This window comes from Oryctolagus cuniculus, chromosome 18 (assembly GCF_051225735.1).
Source record: "Oryctolagus cuniculus isolate XC-2025 breed Fujian yellow rabbit chromosome 18, ASM5122573v1, whole genome shotgun sequence".
NCBI lineage: Eukaryota > Metazoa > Chordata > Mammalia > Lagomorpha > Leporidae > Oryctolagus > Oryctolagus cuniculus.
In genome coordinates, this window is record NC_142884.1 from 8,202,555 (window position 1) to 8,219,132 (window position 16,578).

At 55.2% G+C, this 16,578-nt stretch overlaps 1 protein-coding gene across 4 annotated transcripts; it reads left to right on the plus strand.

Moving 5' to 3' along the window:
• Positions 1-371: 371 nt before the first annotated feature.
• KLK13 (kallikrein related peptidase 13) lies at positions 372-9,440 on the plus strand. Of its 4 annotated transcripts, none has more exons than XM_089319580.1 (6): positions 372-885; positions 1,321-1,405; positions 5,701-5,763; positions 6,154-6,422; positions 7,336-7,472; positions 8,434-9,440. In XM_089319580.1, the coding sequence occupies exons 1-6, from the start codon at positions 387-389 to the stop codon at positions 8,620-8,622; spliced, it is 1,242 nt and encodes a 413-aa protein (XP_089175706.1). In that variant the 5' UTR covers positions 372-386; the 3' UTR covers positions 8,623-9,440. The 4 variants fall into 4 exon arrangements, with proteins under 4 accessions (XP_089175706.1, XP_069919690.2, XP_089175707.1 ...); XM_070063589.2 differs by having other exon boundaries at positions 734-885; positions 5,701-5,890; XM_089319581.1 differs by having other exon boundaries at positions 748-885; positions 6,254-6,422; positions 8,434-9,425.
• The last annotated feature ends 7,138 nt before the right edge of the window (positions 9,441-16,578 follow it).

Below are 16,578 nucleotides of genomic sequence, written 5' to 3' on the forward strand. Positions count from 1 at the left end.
AGTGTGTGTGTCTGTGTGTGTCAGTGTGTGTGAGTCAGTGTGTGTCTGAGTGTGTATGAGTGTGTGTCGGTGTGTGTGTCTGTGAGTGTGAGTGTCAGTGTGTGAGTGTGTGTCAGTGTGTGTGTCTGTGTGAGTGTGTGTGTCTGTGTGTGTGTCAGTGTGTCTGTGAGTGTGTGTCAGTGTGTGTGTCTGTGTGTGTCAGTGTGTCTGTGTGTGTGTCAGTGTGTCTGTGTGTGTGTCTGTGAGTGTGAGTGTCAGTGTGTGCGTGTGTGTCAGTGTGTGTGTTAGGGGAACAGTGCTGCAGTCCCTTGGCTCATCCCCGTGTCTCAGAAGAATAGGCTGGGCCCTGGGTGTCTTCTTGAGTCTGATGCTGCGATAAGCTTGGGATGCGGCCGGAGGCCGGCTTGGGGTTGAGGGTTAGGCTTGGGGGCGGGGAGACACCGCTGTGCTTCAGGTCTGGAAGGGACTTGGGGCAGGGTGAGACTGAGGTGCACCAGGTGAAGTTAGGCGGTGCATGGAAACTGGCGCGCGGCCGGGGGAGACCTGGGGCTGCGGCTGGGGAAGGGAGCAGGCTTCCCCCTTCGCCCTCTAGTCGGGTCCAGCGCCTGCAGGTTCACAGTGGGTTCCCCTCTGGCGTGGGCGGAGCCAGATCTGGGTCCCGGCCTGTCCTCGATGCTCCGCCCCCGAGCCGAGGGCCAAGCCCAGGCTGGGGGGTGCCTGTCGCCAGCCTGCTGAGCCACAGGGGGTGGAGAGGGGGAGGCCAGCCACCGGGAAATGCGGAGCGCACTGGGGGAGGCGTTCAGGGGTTAAAAGCATGGGTCGGGGCTGAAGTCCTAGGCAGCTGGCGGCAGAAGCGCTTCGCCCCGCCCCGGGCCCCTCTCTCAGGTAGGGTCGCCTGGGGTAGGGGCGGGGGAGGAGGGAGAGGAGAGAGGGAGATGGGGAGCGGGTGAAGCGGGGAGGCGGGGGATGCAGGGGCCCGCGGGAGGCCCCGAACCAGAGACCCGCAGGGCCCTGGAGCGAGGAAACACTGAGAACTTCAGAGTGGACCGAGCGCCCGAGGCAGGCCGGAGAGGGGAGAAGGGACCCCGAGAGGGGCAGGGGGCCGCAGAGCGCTCCGAGGACGTTGGCCTAGGAGGGCCCGGCGGGGTCGGCCTCCCGGGGCTGCAGGGCTGCGAGGCTGAGCCCAAGGCGAGTGCGCGCCGCCCCGGGGGTGCAACTGGGGCAGGGGCGCCTCCCAGCCGGAGCGCGCCTGGGAAGCACAGGGTCTCGGACGCGGCCACTCCGGGCCCTCCCTCAGCAGCCCCCTCCTCCTCTCCGCAGGCCCCGCCCGCCTGCCCCCGACCCGGAGCTGTCATGTGGCCCCTGGCCGCTGTCATCGCCTCCCTGACCGTGGCCTTGTCAGGAGGTAAGAATGCGCGGGGGCGGAGGCGCGGTGGCCGCTGGCGACAATGGCGGGAGAGGTCTGCGGGGGGGGGGGGGGGGGGGGAGGAGGGGGCGTGGGAGCCGCGAGCTCCGCCCCCCACCGCCCACCTGGGGCCGGGGCCGGCGGGGACACCGGAGCGCATCCTGCTTGTCCCTGCGTGACCTGGATCTGTGGCCTCGGGTCGCGGGGTGGGCAGACCCCTGCCCAGTTCTCCCCACTGCTCGGAACCTCGGAGGCGTCAGAAGGGCCCAGGTTCAAATCCTGAGGCTGCTGCTTTTTCGAGCCAGTAACTTAGCCCCCTCCTGCCTCAGTTGTCTTCATGTGTAAAATGGGCTGCTCCAAATCCTTGCCACCTAGGGTTGCTGTGGGTATGAAAGCAAGGTGAGGCCGGCACCGCGGCTCAATAGGCTAATCCTCCGCCTGTGGCACCGGCACCCCGAGTTCTAGTCCCGGTCGGGGCACCGGATTCTGTCCCGGTTGCTCCTCTTCCAGTTCAGCTCTCTACTGTGGCCTGGGAGGATGGCCCAAGTGCTTGGGCCCTGCACCTGCATGGGAGACCAGGAGGAAGCACCTGGCTCCTGGCTTCGGATTGGCACAGCGCGCAGCCGTAGTGGCCATTTGGGGGGTGAACCAACAGAAGGAAGCCCTTTCTCTGTCTCTCTCTCTCACTGTCTGCCTATCGAAAAGAAAAGAAAAGAAAAGAAAAGAAAAGAAAAGAAAAGAAAAGAAAGAAAAGAAAGAAAGAAAGAAAGAAAGAAAGAAAGAAAGAAAGAAAGAAAGAAAGAAAAGAAAGCAAGGCGCTGTAAGAGGGGCCTGAACCCTGGTCCTCAATTACTTTAATAGCATCCTGCCTTCATTCTTGGCCCCTTCCAGAACCTTCTTACGGGTCTCGCCCACCCACAGAGGGCCCTCTCCTCATTAGGCCCCCTTTCTTGGGAAACCCTGTGCCCGCCTCATTCATCCATTGCACAAACAGCTGTGGAGCACGGGGCACCGCGCAGGCTGCTGTGCAGGCTGAGACACGGGCCCTGCCCCATGCCCAGAGCCCAGCGGGGACATTCTTCAATTACCCGCGTAATTAGTTCATCATTAATTACGACCCTGAGGCGACTCGAAGACCTCAGGGAGCCCGGCGGCGAAGACCTCCCAAGCACCCTCCCCCCAAGGAGGAGGGTCCTGGGCGCCCATGCCGGCCTTGGCCTGGGGGTGTGCTGGCTCCTGGCCTTGGCAACACTCCCAGGACTTAGCCCCATGCCCTTCCCCGTGCCACGCCCTGGGCTCGGAGCTCCACATGCTGCGGCTTGCAGCAGCCGAAGGAGGTAGGTGCACTGTCACCATGCCCGTTTCACGCCTGACAAGCCCAAGACCCAGGGACGCAGCCATGCCGGAGTGGAGCGCCTAATCCGGGCTGGCCACCCGGCCTGTGCGTCCTGCATTGGACACGCTGCAAACCCGCTTGGTAATCTTTGGCTGCACGCACTTAAAATCCAGTTGTTTTTTTTTTTTAAACTGAAATAAAAGCCCATTGAAAAGTTTATATGACTGAGTGGGAAATGCCCTCCTTTGCCATAAATCAAAGGTAAGGACAAAGAAAGAAATCCTGCATTGTGAAATGAACAGGCTTCAGGCTGGACCACCTGAGGTTGGTATTGACCCGTTCCAGCCTCCCTAGGGCTGGAATTCCAGGTGGGGTTCAGCTCAGCAAATGGGAGGCTGCCCGCTAAAGGTCCGCTTCGTGGCTTTAAGTGTGAGGTGTCTGCTTCCTGCGCTGGCTGGGATGGCACATGCCGAAACTGCAGGATCTCACTGGGTGAACTGGCGTCTTTTTCTGCTTGACAGCTGGGGGAGCTGGGGCTGTTTACTTGCTCGACGGCACACAGTCTCGAATGTGCCACTTTCACGGTGGGACTCTGCCACTCTGCTGGCTGCCGGGCCCCCAGTGCCTGCTCCGGCAGCGGTCACTTGCTGAGGACCTACTGTGTGCCAGGAGCTGTTGACTCTTAGAGACGTGGTGCGGAGCAAAGCAGCTCCAGTCCCTGTCGTCCGCGGAGCTCACGGCCAAAGTGAGGAGATAAATGCAAAGAGCTGTGGTTGTCACTCTGTTGGATGCCTGGGGGCCAGTGGAGACCCTGAGAAGGCCACTCTTGGGAGGGGACACTTGAGCCCAGCTCTCAGAGTCCAGAAGGACCCAGTGTAGCAGCTACTGACCACCTGGGGCTACTGAGTGTTTGAAATGTGTCTGCCATGACTGAAGAACAGAACCTATCATTTAATTGTAATTTAATGTGAATTTAATGAGCCGTGGGTGGTTAGTGACCTCCGTATTGAACAGAGCAGACGTGTTTGCAGAACAGGTACAGGGGGCTGGAGCAGGGAGTGAAGAGGAGGGAGGGAGGGGGAGGGGTCAGAGGGGACAGTAAGGGCGGGATGACGCTCTCCTGCAAACCTTGGAAAGGCTTTGGATTTTAAAGGAATGGCATCATCTGACGCTGCTGAATCTTTGTTCAAAGATTCCTCAGGCTGCTTTGAGAGAGCTGGATTAGAGGGTTGTGGAAGTGCACGCATTTACAGTGCTGGCATCATTTAGCTAAAGATGGGGCTAAAGAGTGGGGCAGGGGAGCTGCGGAAACTGGATGTTCAGGAGAGAAAACCAGAACATGTTTGTCATGAATAGTGATGGAAAGAGGGGAAGTACTGGTGACCCCTGGGAAGGAGCAGTTTTGGCCGAGACAGATCTGACTGGGGATGGATACAATATTTAAGATGTGTGTGAGGCTCTCAGCCAGGGGGGTTGAGTACCCAGCTTAAAGGAAGAGTTGGGCTAGAGATGAGAATCTAGAAGTGGGTAGTCTAGGGTAGTACTGAACCCAGGGAAGCGCCCAGTAAATCTATGCTGAAAGGATGGACGGATGATCAATGGGTGGGTGGATGATCAATGGATGGGTGGGTGGATGGGTGGATGGAAGGGTGGGTGGATGGGTAGATGGATGGGTGGGTGGATGGATGGGTGTGTGGATGGATGGGTAGATGGTTGGGTGGGTGGATGGGTGGATGAATGGATAGATGGATGGATTGGTACTGCCTGGATAGGTGGATGGATGGGTGGATGGGTTGATGGATGGATAGATGCATTGGTACTGCCTGGGTGGGTGGATGGGTGGATGGATGGATAGATGGATGGATTGGTACTGCCTGGATGGATGGATGGAGAGATGGATGTATTGGTACTGCCTGGGTGGGTGGGTGGATGAATGGATGGATGGGTGGATGGATGGATGGGTGGGTGGATGGATGGATGGATGGATGGGTGGATGGGTAGATTGGTACTGCCTGGATGGATGGATGGATGGATGGATGGAGAGATGGATGTATTGGTACTGCCTGGGTGGGTGGGTGGGTGGGTGGGTGGATGGATGGATGGATGGGTGGATGGGTGGATGGATGGATGGGTGGGTGGATGGGTGGATGGGTGGGTGGATGGATGGATGGGTGGATGGATGGATGGGTGGCTGGCTGGATGGATGGATGGATGGGTGGATGGATGGATGGATGGATGGGTGGATGGGTGGATGGATGGGTGGGTGGGTGGGTGGATGGATGGATGGGTGGATGGATGGATGGGTGGATGGGTGGGTGGATGGATGGATGGGTGGATGGGTGGATGGATGGATGGATGGGTGGGTGGATGGGTGGATGGATGGGTGGGTGGGTGAGTGGATGTATGGATGGATGGGTGGATGGGTGGATGGGTGGATGGATGAATGGATGGGTGGGTGGATGAATCAATGGGTGGGTGGATGGTGGATGGATGGGTGGGTGGATGGGTGGGTGGGTGGGTGGGTGGATGAATCAATGAGTGGGTGGGTGGATGGATGAAAAGATGAGTGGATGCATCATGAACACAGCCTGGACAGATCGATCTATGGATACTGCTGTCATGGATATGAGGTCATTCTCATGTCCATTTTCTGAAATCCATCCCCTTGACAGAATGACAGAGAAAATTCAAGTGGAGAGAAGTGTGGGCTTCCGCCTTCCTATCAGAAACCTCATTCTGTCATCTCTTCTCTTGATCCCCTGTAGAGGATTTGGCACCCTTCTTCCTGACCCATCTCCACTGGACAGAAAATGACAACTCCCAGAAGCCAACTAGCAAATCCTTAGTTCCTGGTCACCCAGATCAATGTCTGGCCCTTCCCCCAGACTCAGGAGTCACAACTCCAGGCCTCCTCCTCTCCCTGGGACCCGCCTCTCTAACTACTTCTCTTCTTCACCAGGCATCTCCCGGGAGTATCCCAAGATCCTCAATGGCACCAACGGGACCAACGGGCCTCTCCCAGGTGGCTACACCTGCCTTCCCTTCTCTCAGCCCTGGCAGGCAGCACTACTAGTGCGAGGGCGGCTACTCTGTGGGGGAGTCCTGGTGCACCCCAAGTGGGTCCTCACGGCTGCACACTGTCGGAAAGAGTATGTGGGAGCCAGGGGAGCTTGGGGTAGGCATGCAAACAGGACTGGGGATGCAGGTGGGGAGGCGTTGGATTTGAGGATGAGGTTGGAGTTAGGGCTGGGGATGGGCGTGGGGTAAGAACGGGGGTTGGGTTTGGGGACAGAGTTGAAGGAGAAGGGCGTTTGGATGGGATTGGAGTTGAGGATGGGGAGGAAGCTGGGGTTGGATGGGACTAGAGATGGGCTTGCTCTCCACCCTAACCACCCCCTTCCTGCACCCGCAGTGGGTACAGAGTTTACCTGGGCAAGCATGCCCTGGGGCGTGTGGAGACCGGCGAGCAGGTGAGGGAGGTGGTCCGCTCTATCCCCCACCCCGAATACCAGGTCAGCCCCACCCACCTGAACCATGACCACGACATCATGCTGCTGGAGCTGGAGGCGCCGGTCCAGCCCACGGGCCACATCCGCATCCTGCCTCTCTCCCATGACAACTGCCTGCCCGCTGGCACCTGTTGCCTGGTGTCTGGCTGGGGCACCACCACCAGCCCCCAGGGTACGTACTGCTCGGGCACGGCAGGAGGCGCTGGGAGGTGGGGCTGGAGGGTAGCTCCTTTATTGTGGAAATGTACATTGGTATCTATCCACAGCATCAACATACATTGTCTACAACATGCCCTATAGTTTACATATACTACATACTATATGACCTGTGTGTTGTGCTGTATGTCATATCCTATATAGTCTATGATTATAGAAATATGTTACATGTATATTTATGGTTGTATGTTACATATACAGTTGTATGTGTGTGTAATTGTATAATTACACATCCATGTATAATTGTATGACACATAAATTTATTTTATCAGTATCAATGTCTATATTATGCTATGTAATTTGTTGCCATTATGTTATCTATTTCATGTCTATGAATGTGTAGACACTTATATACTTTTATATAGTGTATATACTGAATATTTACATAGTGTGAATGTATTTTACAAAATCTAAAATATATTGTAAATTGTAAAATGCTTCTACTGTATTAATGACTATTTGTGGAATGTGTAGGATGTATAGAATGCGACTGTGGAATGTGCAGACTACAAATAGGCCTTTGTGCATGGCTTCTATCTCAGGGGCCCGGGCCCATCAGCGGGAGTCCCTGGTCTCTCCTGCCTCCTCCCTGTGTCTCTCTCCCCACCTTGCCCAGGTCACCGCCTCTCCAGTGCCCCCCCCCGCCACCTTCCTTCCCAGCACGGTCTCCTCGGCGACTGCCCAGTTCCCCGTCCTGCTCGTTGCCTCTCCCCTCTGCCTCTGCCCCGTGTCTCTGCCTCTCCCATCCCTCCTCCCCCCCATCTCTACCCCTACCAGCTCTTGGCCCGCCCAACCCCCTGTTTCACCCCCACCCCGTCTGTCCAATCTAGGCCAGCTGTCCATAGACCATCATCTCTCTCTCCTCCCAGTGAGCTATCCCAAAACCCTGCAGTGTGCCAACATCCAGCTTCGCTCAGACGAGGAGTGCCGTCAGGTCTACCCGGGCAAGATCACCCCCAACATGCTGTGCGCCGGCACCCAAGAGGGCGGGAAGGACTCCTGTGAGGTGAGACTGATGGGCTGTTGGCTCGCCATAGCCAGGATGGAGGTGAGGGAAAATGCTGGGGGAGCAAGGATTGCTTCAGCCTTGAGGGAGCAGCCCCCGTGAGGTGCGCTGGCCCCCGGCATGGGAGGCCAGTGAGGAGCTTCCCAGGCAATGGCAAAATGGCCCCCGGGGGCCTCGGGCCACCCCTGAGCAACCCTGTTGGCAAGAAAGCACATCTCTTCTCCAGTGTCTCACACAAGTGTCCTGAGCGTGGTTTTCACTAAGTCACACGTCCTGGACGGTCACTCTGGCCTGAGCTGTGGGCGTCTCTGATGGACCAAGTTGAAACCACAGGGCTCTGCACATGAACAGAGGGCTGGGGGCAGGGCCAGCTGCATGGATTGAGGGTAGGCGGGGGTCATTACCAAAATAAGGGCAGGAAACCACCCACCCCCTGTCGCACAGAGGAGACTTTGAAGATAGGGTTTTGGCTCAAGTGGGAAGGAGTTTGCTAACCAATGCATGAGCTTGGGTTTTGATGACTGCTTTGGGCCCCAGCGGGGAGACAAGCAGGTGTATTGCACACCCTGTTCAGGTGTGAATGGGTTAACTCGGTAGTAAAGTGGCACAGGGGACCCAGAACACAGGAGCTGACATGCTGTGCACCGGCTGTGTGTCAGCTGATGAGGGCAGGGTGCAAGGAAGAATTTGGTGCCAGGAAACCAAGAACCAAGTGAATGGGCCCAAGGAGCACAGAGAAACAGACGCAGCAGTCCATCCCTCCCTCCGCATGTCTCAGTCTCTGTCTCTCTGGTTTGTCATCTGACCTCCGTGTCCCACTTTCTCCCACACAGCACCTGACCTCAGCTGTCCCACTCTCCACGTCTGCCTCCCTTCGCCTCGCACTCTCTCCTGCCATCTCCCTGTCTCGGCCTCTGTTTGATTCTGTCATGAACCCCTCTTCTCTCTCTCCCCAACTCAGGGCGACTCCGGGGGCCCCCTGGTCTGCAACGGAACCCTCCACGGCATCATCTCCTGGGGGGACTTCCCATGTGGGCAGCCCAACCGGCCCGGCGTCTACACCCGCGTCCCACAGTACGTGCAGTGGATCCGAGACACGATCCGAAAACACAAAGCCCAGGGGCAGAAATGGACGAAGGGCACAGATTGAAGCTGGGTTCCCTTACCCACCTCCTTCCTTCCACCACACCCTCCTCGCTTTGTCGGCCCCTTCTTCTCCGCCCACCCATCCCACCGCACTGTTTCAACCAGTGATTGACGTGCCCAAAGATGTCCAATCCTGACAGATAGCCCGTGTTTCAGAAGCCTTCACTCTCTTCCAGCCTTGTAACCAAACCTCCCCGTCACCTGAATGCCCCAACCCAGAAAATGTCCCAGGTCTCCCAGCAGGGCGAGGATGACCTCCGCAAACCCAGAGAGCTTGCCGAAGGCTCTTAGCGACACCCATCAGCCCATGGCAACCACATCCTGTCTTGTGAATGGCTCTACCTTGATGACATCCCATCAAATATTCATTCGTTGCCAATATTCCAGATCCTTCTGTGCTTTGCACTCGAGAAAGCTCTGGATTCCCACGTTGCATCCTGACAGTATTCTGTAATGCCCAGAGCCTCTGCCCTGACGGTGTTCTGTGCACCTCCGAGTCACCCCTCACAGCTAACGTAAGATCTTCAGAATGGTTCATTCCCATAATGTTCTGGGTTTCAGGGATGTCCCTGCCGATACCCTCTCTCTGCCAGCATCCCTCTCTCTGAATCCCCGTGCTCACTAATGAACAATGGCACTCCACTCCAGATGGTCATGGGGTCCAGGACACCACGGGGCCTCCACGCTGGACCACACAGTAATACCCCAAATATTCTGTGTCTCCTGGAACATCTTGTATAATGTCCCTATTAGAGTGAACCAGTGGATAAGAGAGTGCTGTCTTTTCTCTGTCTCTCTCTGCCTTTCAAATAAAATAAATGCAAAAAAAAAAGTGTAAAGGTGAATAAAGAAACAGGCGCTCAGGTAGTGATAACAGAAAACATGAAGCAAGGGTGGAAGAGTGCTGGGCTGGAGGGCAGTGGTCGAGTTGGTATTTTACTTGGCTGGGGCTGGAGCCAGGACCTCCATCCAGGTGACAGAGTCCCAAGCACTTGTCTTCCCAGGTGGATTAGCAGGAAGCTGGAGCAGAAGAAGAGCAGCTGGGACTTGAACAAGCACTCTGATGTGGGATGTGGCTGTCCCAAGCAGTGACTTCACAACCCCCACCCCTAGAGTTGCTGTTTCAAACAGGATGGTCAGGGGAGGGGACCTAACTGAGTGACTTTTCAGGGGAGAATGAAAGGAAGACAGGAAGGAGGCAGGTACAGAATTCAGCAGAGAGTAGTGCAGGTGCAGAGGCTTCGAGGTAGGCCCTCGCTTGCTGTGTCTGAGGGTCAGTGGGTGGGGTAGGGGGTGAGGGTGCAGAGGTGAGGGAAGAGGGGAAGGAGCAGACTGCATGGGGTCTTGTGGTCCACAGTCAAGGTTTTGCTTTGACTCTGAGTGAGCCCGGAGCCACTGGGGGGCTCTGAGTGAGGAGGAACTTGAGCTGACGTGGGTGTGAACAAGATTCCTCTGGCTGCTGTGGGTGAAGACGGGGAGGCAACAGACAAGGCAGGCGGTGATGGTTCCTGGACCAGGGTGGTGGCCTGGGAGGAGCCAAGAAGCAGTCGCACTCTGGGTCTGTTTGACCAGGTTCTTGGACAGCGTCTGCCAACGTCCAGTGGGAAAACGTGAGGAAAAAAGAATGTCCCAAGTGATGCCAGTGATTTGGCCTGAGCTACGGGAAAGGGCGAGCTGCTGTTTATTGAAATGGGAGGAACCTTGTGGGCAAAGATGAGCAGCCTTTGCTCTGGGTGGTCCATCAGACAACCGTGTGGACGTAAACTCTGCTCCCAGGGAGTTGATAGGAAATACGCAAAAGCACATACCCAGGAACTGCTGGTGGTGACGATTCCTGTGTGACATGATCATGACAACCCTGACCCTCGCCATGAAGCACATGACCAGGGCTGTGTGTCAGAGAGCCAAGAGCGATCAGGGATGGCTTCTCGGAAGGGGTGGAGTGTTTGGAAAGAATGGGAAATACAAGGGTACTGCAAAAAGTTCTTGGAGAAATGGAATTAGAAGGTGAGTTTATGTTGGAGCAAAAAAAAAAAAAAGTGACATCCATCCATAGGCAGGGTCTTTCCAAAAGTTCATGGAATTGTGCATTATTAAAAAAAAATTGGATTTCAATTTTTGGCACCAAAATAAATTTTATATTTTAATTCCATTTCTCCATGAACTCTCTGAAGCACCCTTGTAGCTTTGAAAAGGGAGAGCCAGTGGGGCGTAGATCTTGAGTTTAAGCCATCTGGGACCGGAGGGGTCAGCTCCAGCACAGAGAGGTGCAAGTTCTCCCTTCATCAAAAGCTCTTGCAAACACACCTGAGTTTGTGTGGAGGAGGGATTCTTGGGAGCGCTGACTCTTGCAGTCCTACCCCAACCTCAGGGAGTGGAGGGAGGCTGAAGGCTAAATTGACCCCCAATGGCCAATTGCTCAATCAATCAAGCCTACATGATGAGGGTTCTATGCAAACCCAAATGAACAGGGCTCAGACAGCTTCTGGAAGACATGGGGCTTCCAGGAAGGTGAACAAGAACACATCTAATGTGGCAGGTGGCACTTGCCCCCACCTCCTCCAGGGACGATCACACCTCAGCCCCCGTGGGACCCTTCCCGATCTCTCCTGGTGTGCCCCTTCATCTGGCTGACGATTTATATCTTTTCAAACATCCCTTGTGATGAAGCAATAAACATGTTTCCTAAAGTCCTGGGAGTCACTAGCAAATCAGTCGAACCTAAAGAAGGGGTTGTGGGAACCCGGGCTTCGGGGTCACAGAAGTCCCGTGTTGGCTGTTGTTGGGCCACAGCGACAGCCCGGGGTGAACTTGGGTTTTGTATGCTGAAGGAATCGGCTGCAGCCACGCACCCAGAGCCTGGTTAGGCTGTGCGAAGCGGTTTGTGTGCTGCGAGGGGTCCTCAGAGTGGTTAAGAACCAGGTCTGGGATCCTCCAGCACTCTGGCTGCAGTGAGGCAGGTGGAGACAGGAGGGTGGGGGTGGTGGAAGACAGAGATGAGCCCGGAGGCCAGCTGTGTATCCAGGTGGGCTGGCAGAGGCTAGAGGTGGGGACAGATGAGGCTGACTTTGCCGTGACGTCAAAGGCACTTAGGGACACGTTTGATTCCTCCCAAACACTGAACACTGCTCCCGGGGAAAAACACAGCTCCGGCTGGAGGGGCTCGGGCTCAGGCCAGCACAGTCCGTGGGATTTTTTTTTTTCCTTCAAGATTATTTATTTAAAAGTCAGAGTTGCACAGAGGAAAGGGGGGGGGAGAGAGAGAGAGAGAGAGAGAGAGAGAGAGAGAGAGAGAGAGAGACAGGTCTACCATTCACTGGTTCACTCCCCAGATGGCCGCGACGGCTGGAGCTGTGCCGATTGGAAGCCAGGAGCCAGGTGCTTCCTCTGGGCTCCCACGCTGGTGCAGGGGCCCAAGGACTTGGGCCATCATCTACTTAATCTATGGGCTTTTAATGTCGGACTTCCTTGTCCATTGGCAAGGTCCCAGTATATTTAAGTTCCGGCGCATGTCAGTTCCGGCAGGGCTCTGGTCTCTTTGGTTCCGCGCATTCTTTTTCCTTCTTCTGCGCATGCCCAGACTTGTGGGTCCCTCTGTGCGTGTGCAACCAGCGCTAAGCCTCTCTCCGAAGAAAGAAGGGACTTAAAAAGTTATGCTCAGGCTTATTGGCGGGAGAACTTTCTGGAAAAGAATGGGGAAACACAGCAAGAGGTTTCTGTCTTCGGAGCATCAGAGAAAACCACATAGAGGGAAAGCCCCGCCCCATAGCAGCATTATGTAACCTTGTTGTGTGTGTCTGTGTTGAAAGACGCCTTATTGAACATGGGTTGTTATTCATGGGCGCTGAACTCACTCAACGGCTTTGCAGCGCCTGCTCAATGAAGCTTGACCAACACGTACTCTCTGCCCCAGTCTTTCCACGGGCAGCACACCGGCCAGCCAGCGCTCAGCTCTACAGAGGGGACGTTGCAAACAAAAGGCCCCCAGACAGAGGGAACGAAGCACCCAGGAGTCGGCAAGGGGACGCTTGTCTACAGCATAAACGGCACAGATCAGCCTCAATGAGCTCTGCAGGCCTCACGCACGTCTGGCAACCCAGATCCTTAACCAACCTGTGCATGCCCACCGATGGTTGCAGAAGCCTCCGGGGCACTGGTTTGGGGTTCCCCATCGATTTTATCAAGCAGGCAACTGGGAAAATGCAGAGGCCATGAGGGCCTACAGTGTCCGTGGTGGTGAAGGTGAGAGAGGAGAGCATTCCCCCATTGGCCCCGGTTCTTGCAAGGAGACACACAGCCAAGCCTGCCTCTCAGTGACTTCCACATCTGTGACTCCAACCAACCATGGCTCAAGAATTTTCTTAGAAAAATCGTACCTGGGAAGAACATGGACAAGCTGTTTTTTCTTTTTCTTTCTTTTTTTTTTTTTTTAAGATTGAAAAGCAGAGTACAGAGAGAGGTAGAGCCAGAGAGAGAGAAAGGTCTTCCATCCTCTTGTTCATTCCCCAAATGACTACAATGGCTGAAACTGCACCAATCTGAAACCAGGAGCCAGGAGCTTCTTCCGGGTCTCCCATGTGAGTGCAGGTGCCCAAGGACTTGGGCCATCTTCTACTGCTTTCCCAGGTGCATTAGCAGGGAGCTGGATCAGAAGTGGAGCAGTCGGGACTGGAACCAGCGCCCACATGGGACACCAGCACTACAGGCAGTGGCTTTACCCACCACACCACAGCGCCGGCCCCCAGGCTCTTTTTTTCTTATCATTATTCACTAAACAATGTGGTGTAACAATGATTTACATAACATTTACATTGTCTTCTGTATTAGTTATAACCTGGAGATGATTTACAGAGGAGGATGTGTAGCTGCTATGCAAATACTATGCCATTTTTTAAAAAGATTGATTTTATTTATTCAAAAGGCAGAGTTACAAAGAGAGAGAGGGAGAGGAAGAGGGAGAGGGGAAAGAGAGAGAGAGAGAAGGAGAGAAAGAGAGAGAGAGGGAGAGAGAGAGAGAGAGGTCTTCCATCCCCTGGTTCATTCCCCAAATGGCTGCAAGAGCTGGGGCTGTGCCAAACTGAAGCCAGGAGCCCAGAATTTCTTCTGGGTCTCCCACATGGATGCAGGGGCCCAAGCACTTGGGTCATCCTCTGCTGCTTTCCCAGGTGCATTAGCAGGGAGCTGGATCGGAAGTGGAGAAGCCGGGACTCGAACTGGTGCCCATATGGGATGCCAGCACTGCAGGCTGGGGCTTTACCCGCTATGCCACAGCACCAGCCCCTACGATGCCATTTTACACATGGGACTTCAGCATCTGAGGACTTCATCTCTGCCGGGGTCCTGGAGTAAATCGCCGTGGATACCAAGAGCAAGCTTAGCTCTGTGTTCACAGATTCAAGAGTTGGGGTGTGAGAGGTCGGCTTTGCCACTGTATTTTTGGGGTGTCTCTGATTCCTCCCCTGGGAATCCCAGGAGCTCCTGCTCAGGGCTCCGGGCAGGTCTGTGCAAAAGATGGGCTTGCTCACGCTCTGCCCCCAGCCGCTCCTGGATCAAAGACCTGGGTCCGTGGAGAAGCAGCAGGACACAGAACACAGGAGCCAAGGGACAATTTCTGATGCCAGGCTGGCGAGGTGTGACGCCAGCTCTGTCACTCACTGAGTTCTGTCACCTTTGAGTTACCTCTCCGCTTTGTATCTGAGTCACTCAAGTGGATGTGGCATTGGTACTTAGCACCAGACAGCTGGAATTCCTACAACATCAAGGCCACACAGCAACGCTAATAGAAGATTATCACAGAGGACATTTGTGAGAGTTAGGAGTGAGGTAGGCCAGTTTAGAGCTCCAGAATGGGGGCTGGCGCTGTGGTGTAGTGGGTAAAGCTGCCGTCTGCAGCGCCGGCATCCCATATGGGCGTCAGTTGGAGTCCCGGCTGCTCCACTTCCAATCCAGCTCCCTGCTAATGCTCCTGGGAAAGCAGTAGAAGATGGCCCAAGTCCCTGGGCCCCTGCACCTGTGTGGGAGACCCTGAAGAAGCTCCTGGCTCCTGATCAGCACAGCTCCGGCTGTTGCAACCATCTGGGGAGTGGACCAGTGGATGGAAGACCTCAGACCTCTCTCTCTCTCTCTCTCTCTCTCTCTCTCTCTGTGTGTGTGTGTGTGTGTGTGTGTAACTCTGACTTTCAAGTAAATAAATAAATCTTTAAAAAAAAATAAAACTCCAGAAGGAATCATCTAAAGACAACAAAACTTAATTTTGAATATATCAAAGTTAAGGGTTTCTGTCCAGCAGCAAGCACTACAGAAATCCACCATGGGCAGATAATCTGATGGGTGGCAGCCCGGGAGGAGACATTCGCAACTACTGATCCAGAACTGCTGACTCAAATATGTGGAGAGACTCTGCAAATTAGAGAAAAATGACCACGGCGATAAACAGGAGATTTAAAGAGAAGGAAACAAACAAAGAAACTCACTCGAAAACAATCAGACTCGTCAGTTATATAACAAACGCATAGAACAGAGGCCAGCATGTGGTGCAGCCGGTTAAGCTGCCGCCTGTGGTGCCGGCATCCCAAACGAGCACCAGTTACCCTCCAGGCTGTTCCATGTCCAATCCAGCTCTCTGCTGAGGCCTGGGAAAGCAGCAGAGGACGGCCCATGTGCTTGGGCCCCTGCACCCACGTGGGAGACCAGGAGGAAGCTCCTGGCTCCTGGCTTCAGCCTGGCCCCGTCTCAGCCATTGCATCCACCTGCATCCATAATTCTGCCTATCGCATATCATGTCAGATTTGTCAGAATGATTTTAAAACTTTGGAAATTAAGTAATCCCAAATATTCTCTCCAGGAATGCTCACGGGGGGGAACTGGTGTGAGTGTGAATCCGGGTGGTCGTTTTGCACAGCAACCCGGCGATCCCTGGTGGAACTAAGTACAGGCGGTCCTCGGCTTACGCTGCTTCAACTCACCATTTCTCAGCACGGTGGTGGTGCAGACGCGACAGGCTCAGCAGAAACTGCAGCTCAGATGGTGAATCCCGACCTTTCCCTGCAGTCCCGGGTTCTGTCGTGGAGCTGAGCGATGGCGACAGTGACGGGAAACAGCTGAGGCTCCGCAGGGCACTGCGTGCTCAGTATAGGCCAGCGGTGCCAACTGCGACTATTCCCAACCTGGGATGCGTTTACCGGGACGTAAGCCTACCGCGAGTCGTGTGTGCACGCCCTAGGATGCAGGGGCTCCCCGTCTCGTCGTCCACCCGAGGACAGGATAGTGCAAGGCACAGAGGGACACATCCAAGGTGTCCGTCTCAGGGTCGGTTGTCAATTCCTGGGTGAGAGGCTGGCAGATGTGCTGGAGACCCACCGTGGAACCCTACGCAGCTGGTACAACGCACGTGTGCCTGGCACCATGAACCGAAGGTGCTGCCAGCCACAGTGGTGGGCGCTGAGGGAAGACTGACAATGCTGAGCACTGGCAAAGACGTGGAGCAACCGGACCACTTACGATACCACTGGTGGGGGACCGGCGCTGTGGCGCAGCGTGTTAACGCCCTGGCCTGCAGCACCAGCAGCCCATATGGGTGCCGGATCAAGTCCTGGCTGTTCCACTTCCAATCCAGCTCTCTGCTGTGGCCTGGGAAAGCAGTGGAAGATGGCCCAAGTGCTTGGGCCCCTGCACCCCTGTGAGAGACCTGGAATGAGCTCCTGGCTCCTGGCTTCGGATCAGCTCAGCTCGGGCCATTGTGGTCATTTGTTGAGTGAACCAGCAGATGGAAGACCTCTTTCTCTGGCTCTACCTCTCTCTATAACTCTTTCAAATGAATACAAATAATTATTTAAAAAAATACCACTGGCAGTCACGTTAGCAATATCGGGTGATTTGCCATCAAGTTTCAATGGAGCCGCTGGGTTCGTCCCTGGATGTCTGTCCCCGCAAGATGACAACACACGGCCACACGGTCATC

What these genes read in the sequence shown, in the direction of transcription:
- KLK13 (XM_089319580.1), top strand. Translation starts at nt 387, where the DNA reads ATGCGGCCGGAGGCCGGCTTGGGGTTGAGGGTTAGGCTTGGGGGCGGG. An exon ending in GCCCCGGGCCCCTCTCTCAG is followed by an intron (nt 886 to 1,320) that starts GTAGGGTCGCCT and finishes TCCTCTCCGCAG; the next exon opens with GCCCCGCCCGCCTGCCCCCG. An exon ending in GACCGTGGCCTTGTCAGGAG is followed by an intron (nt 1,406 to 5,700) that starts GTAAGAATGCGC and finishes CTTCTTCACCAG; the next exon opens with GCATCTCCCGGGAGTATCCC.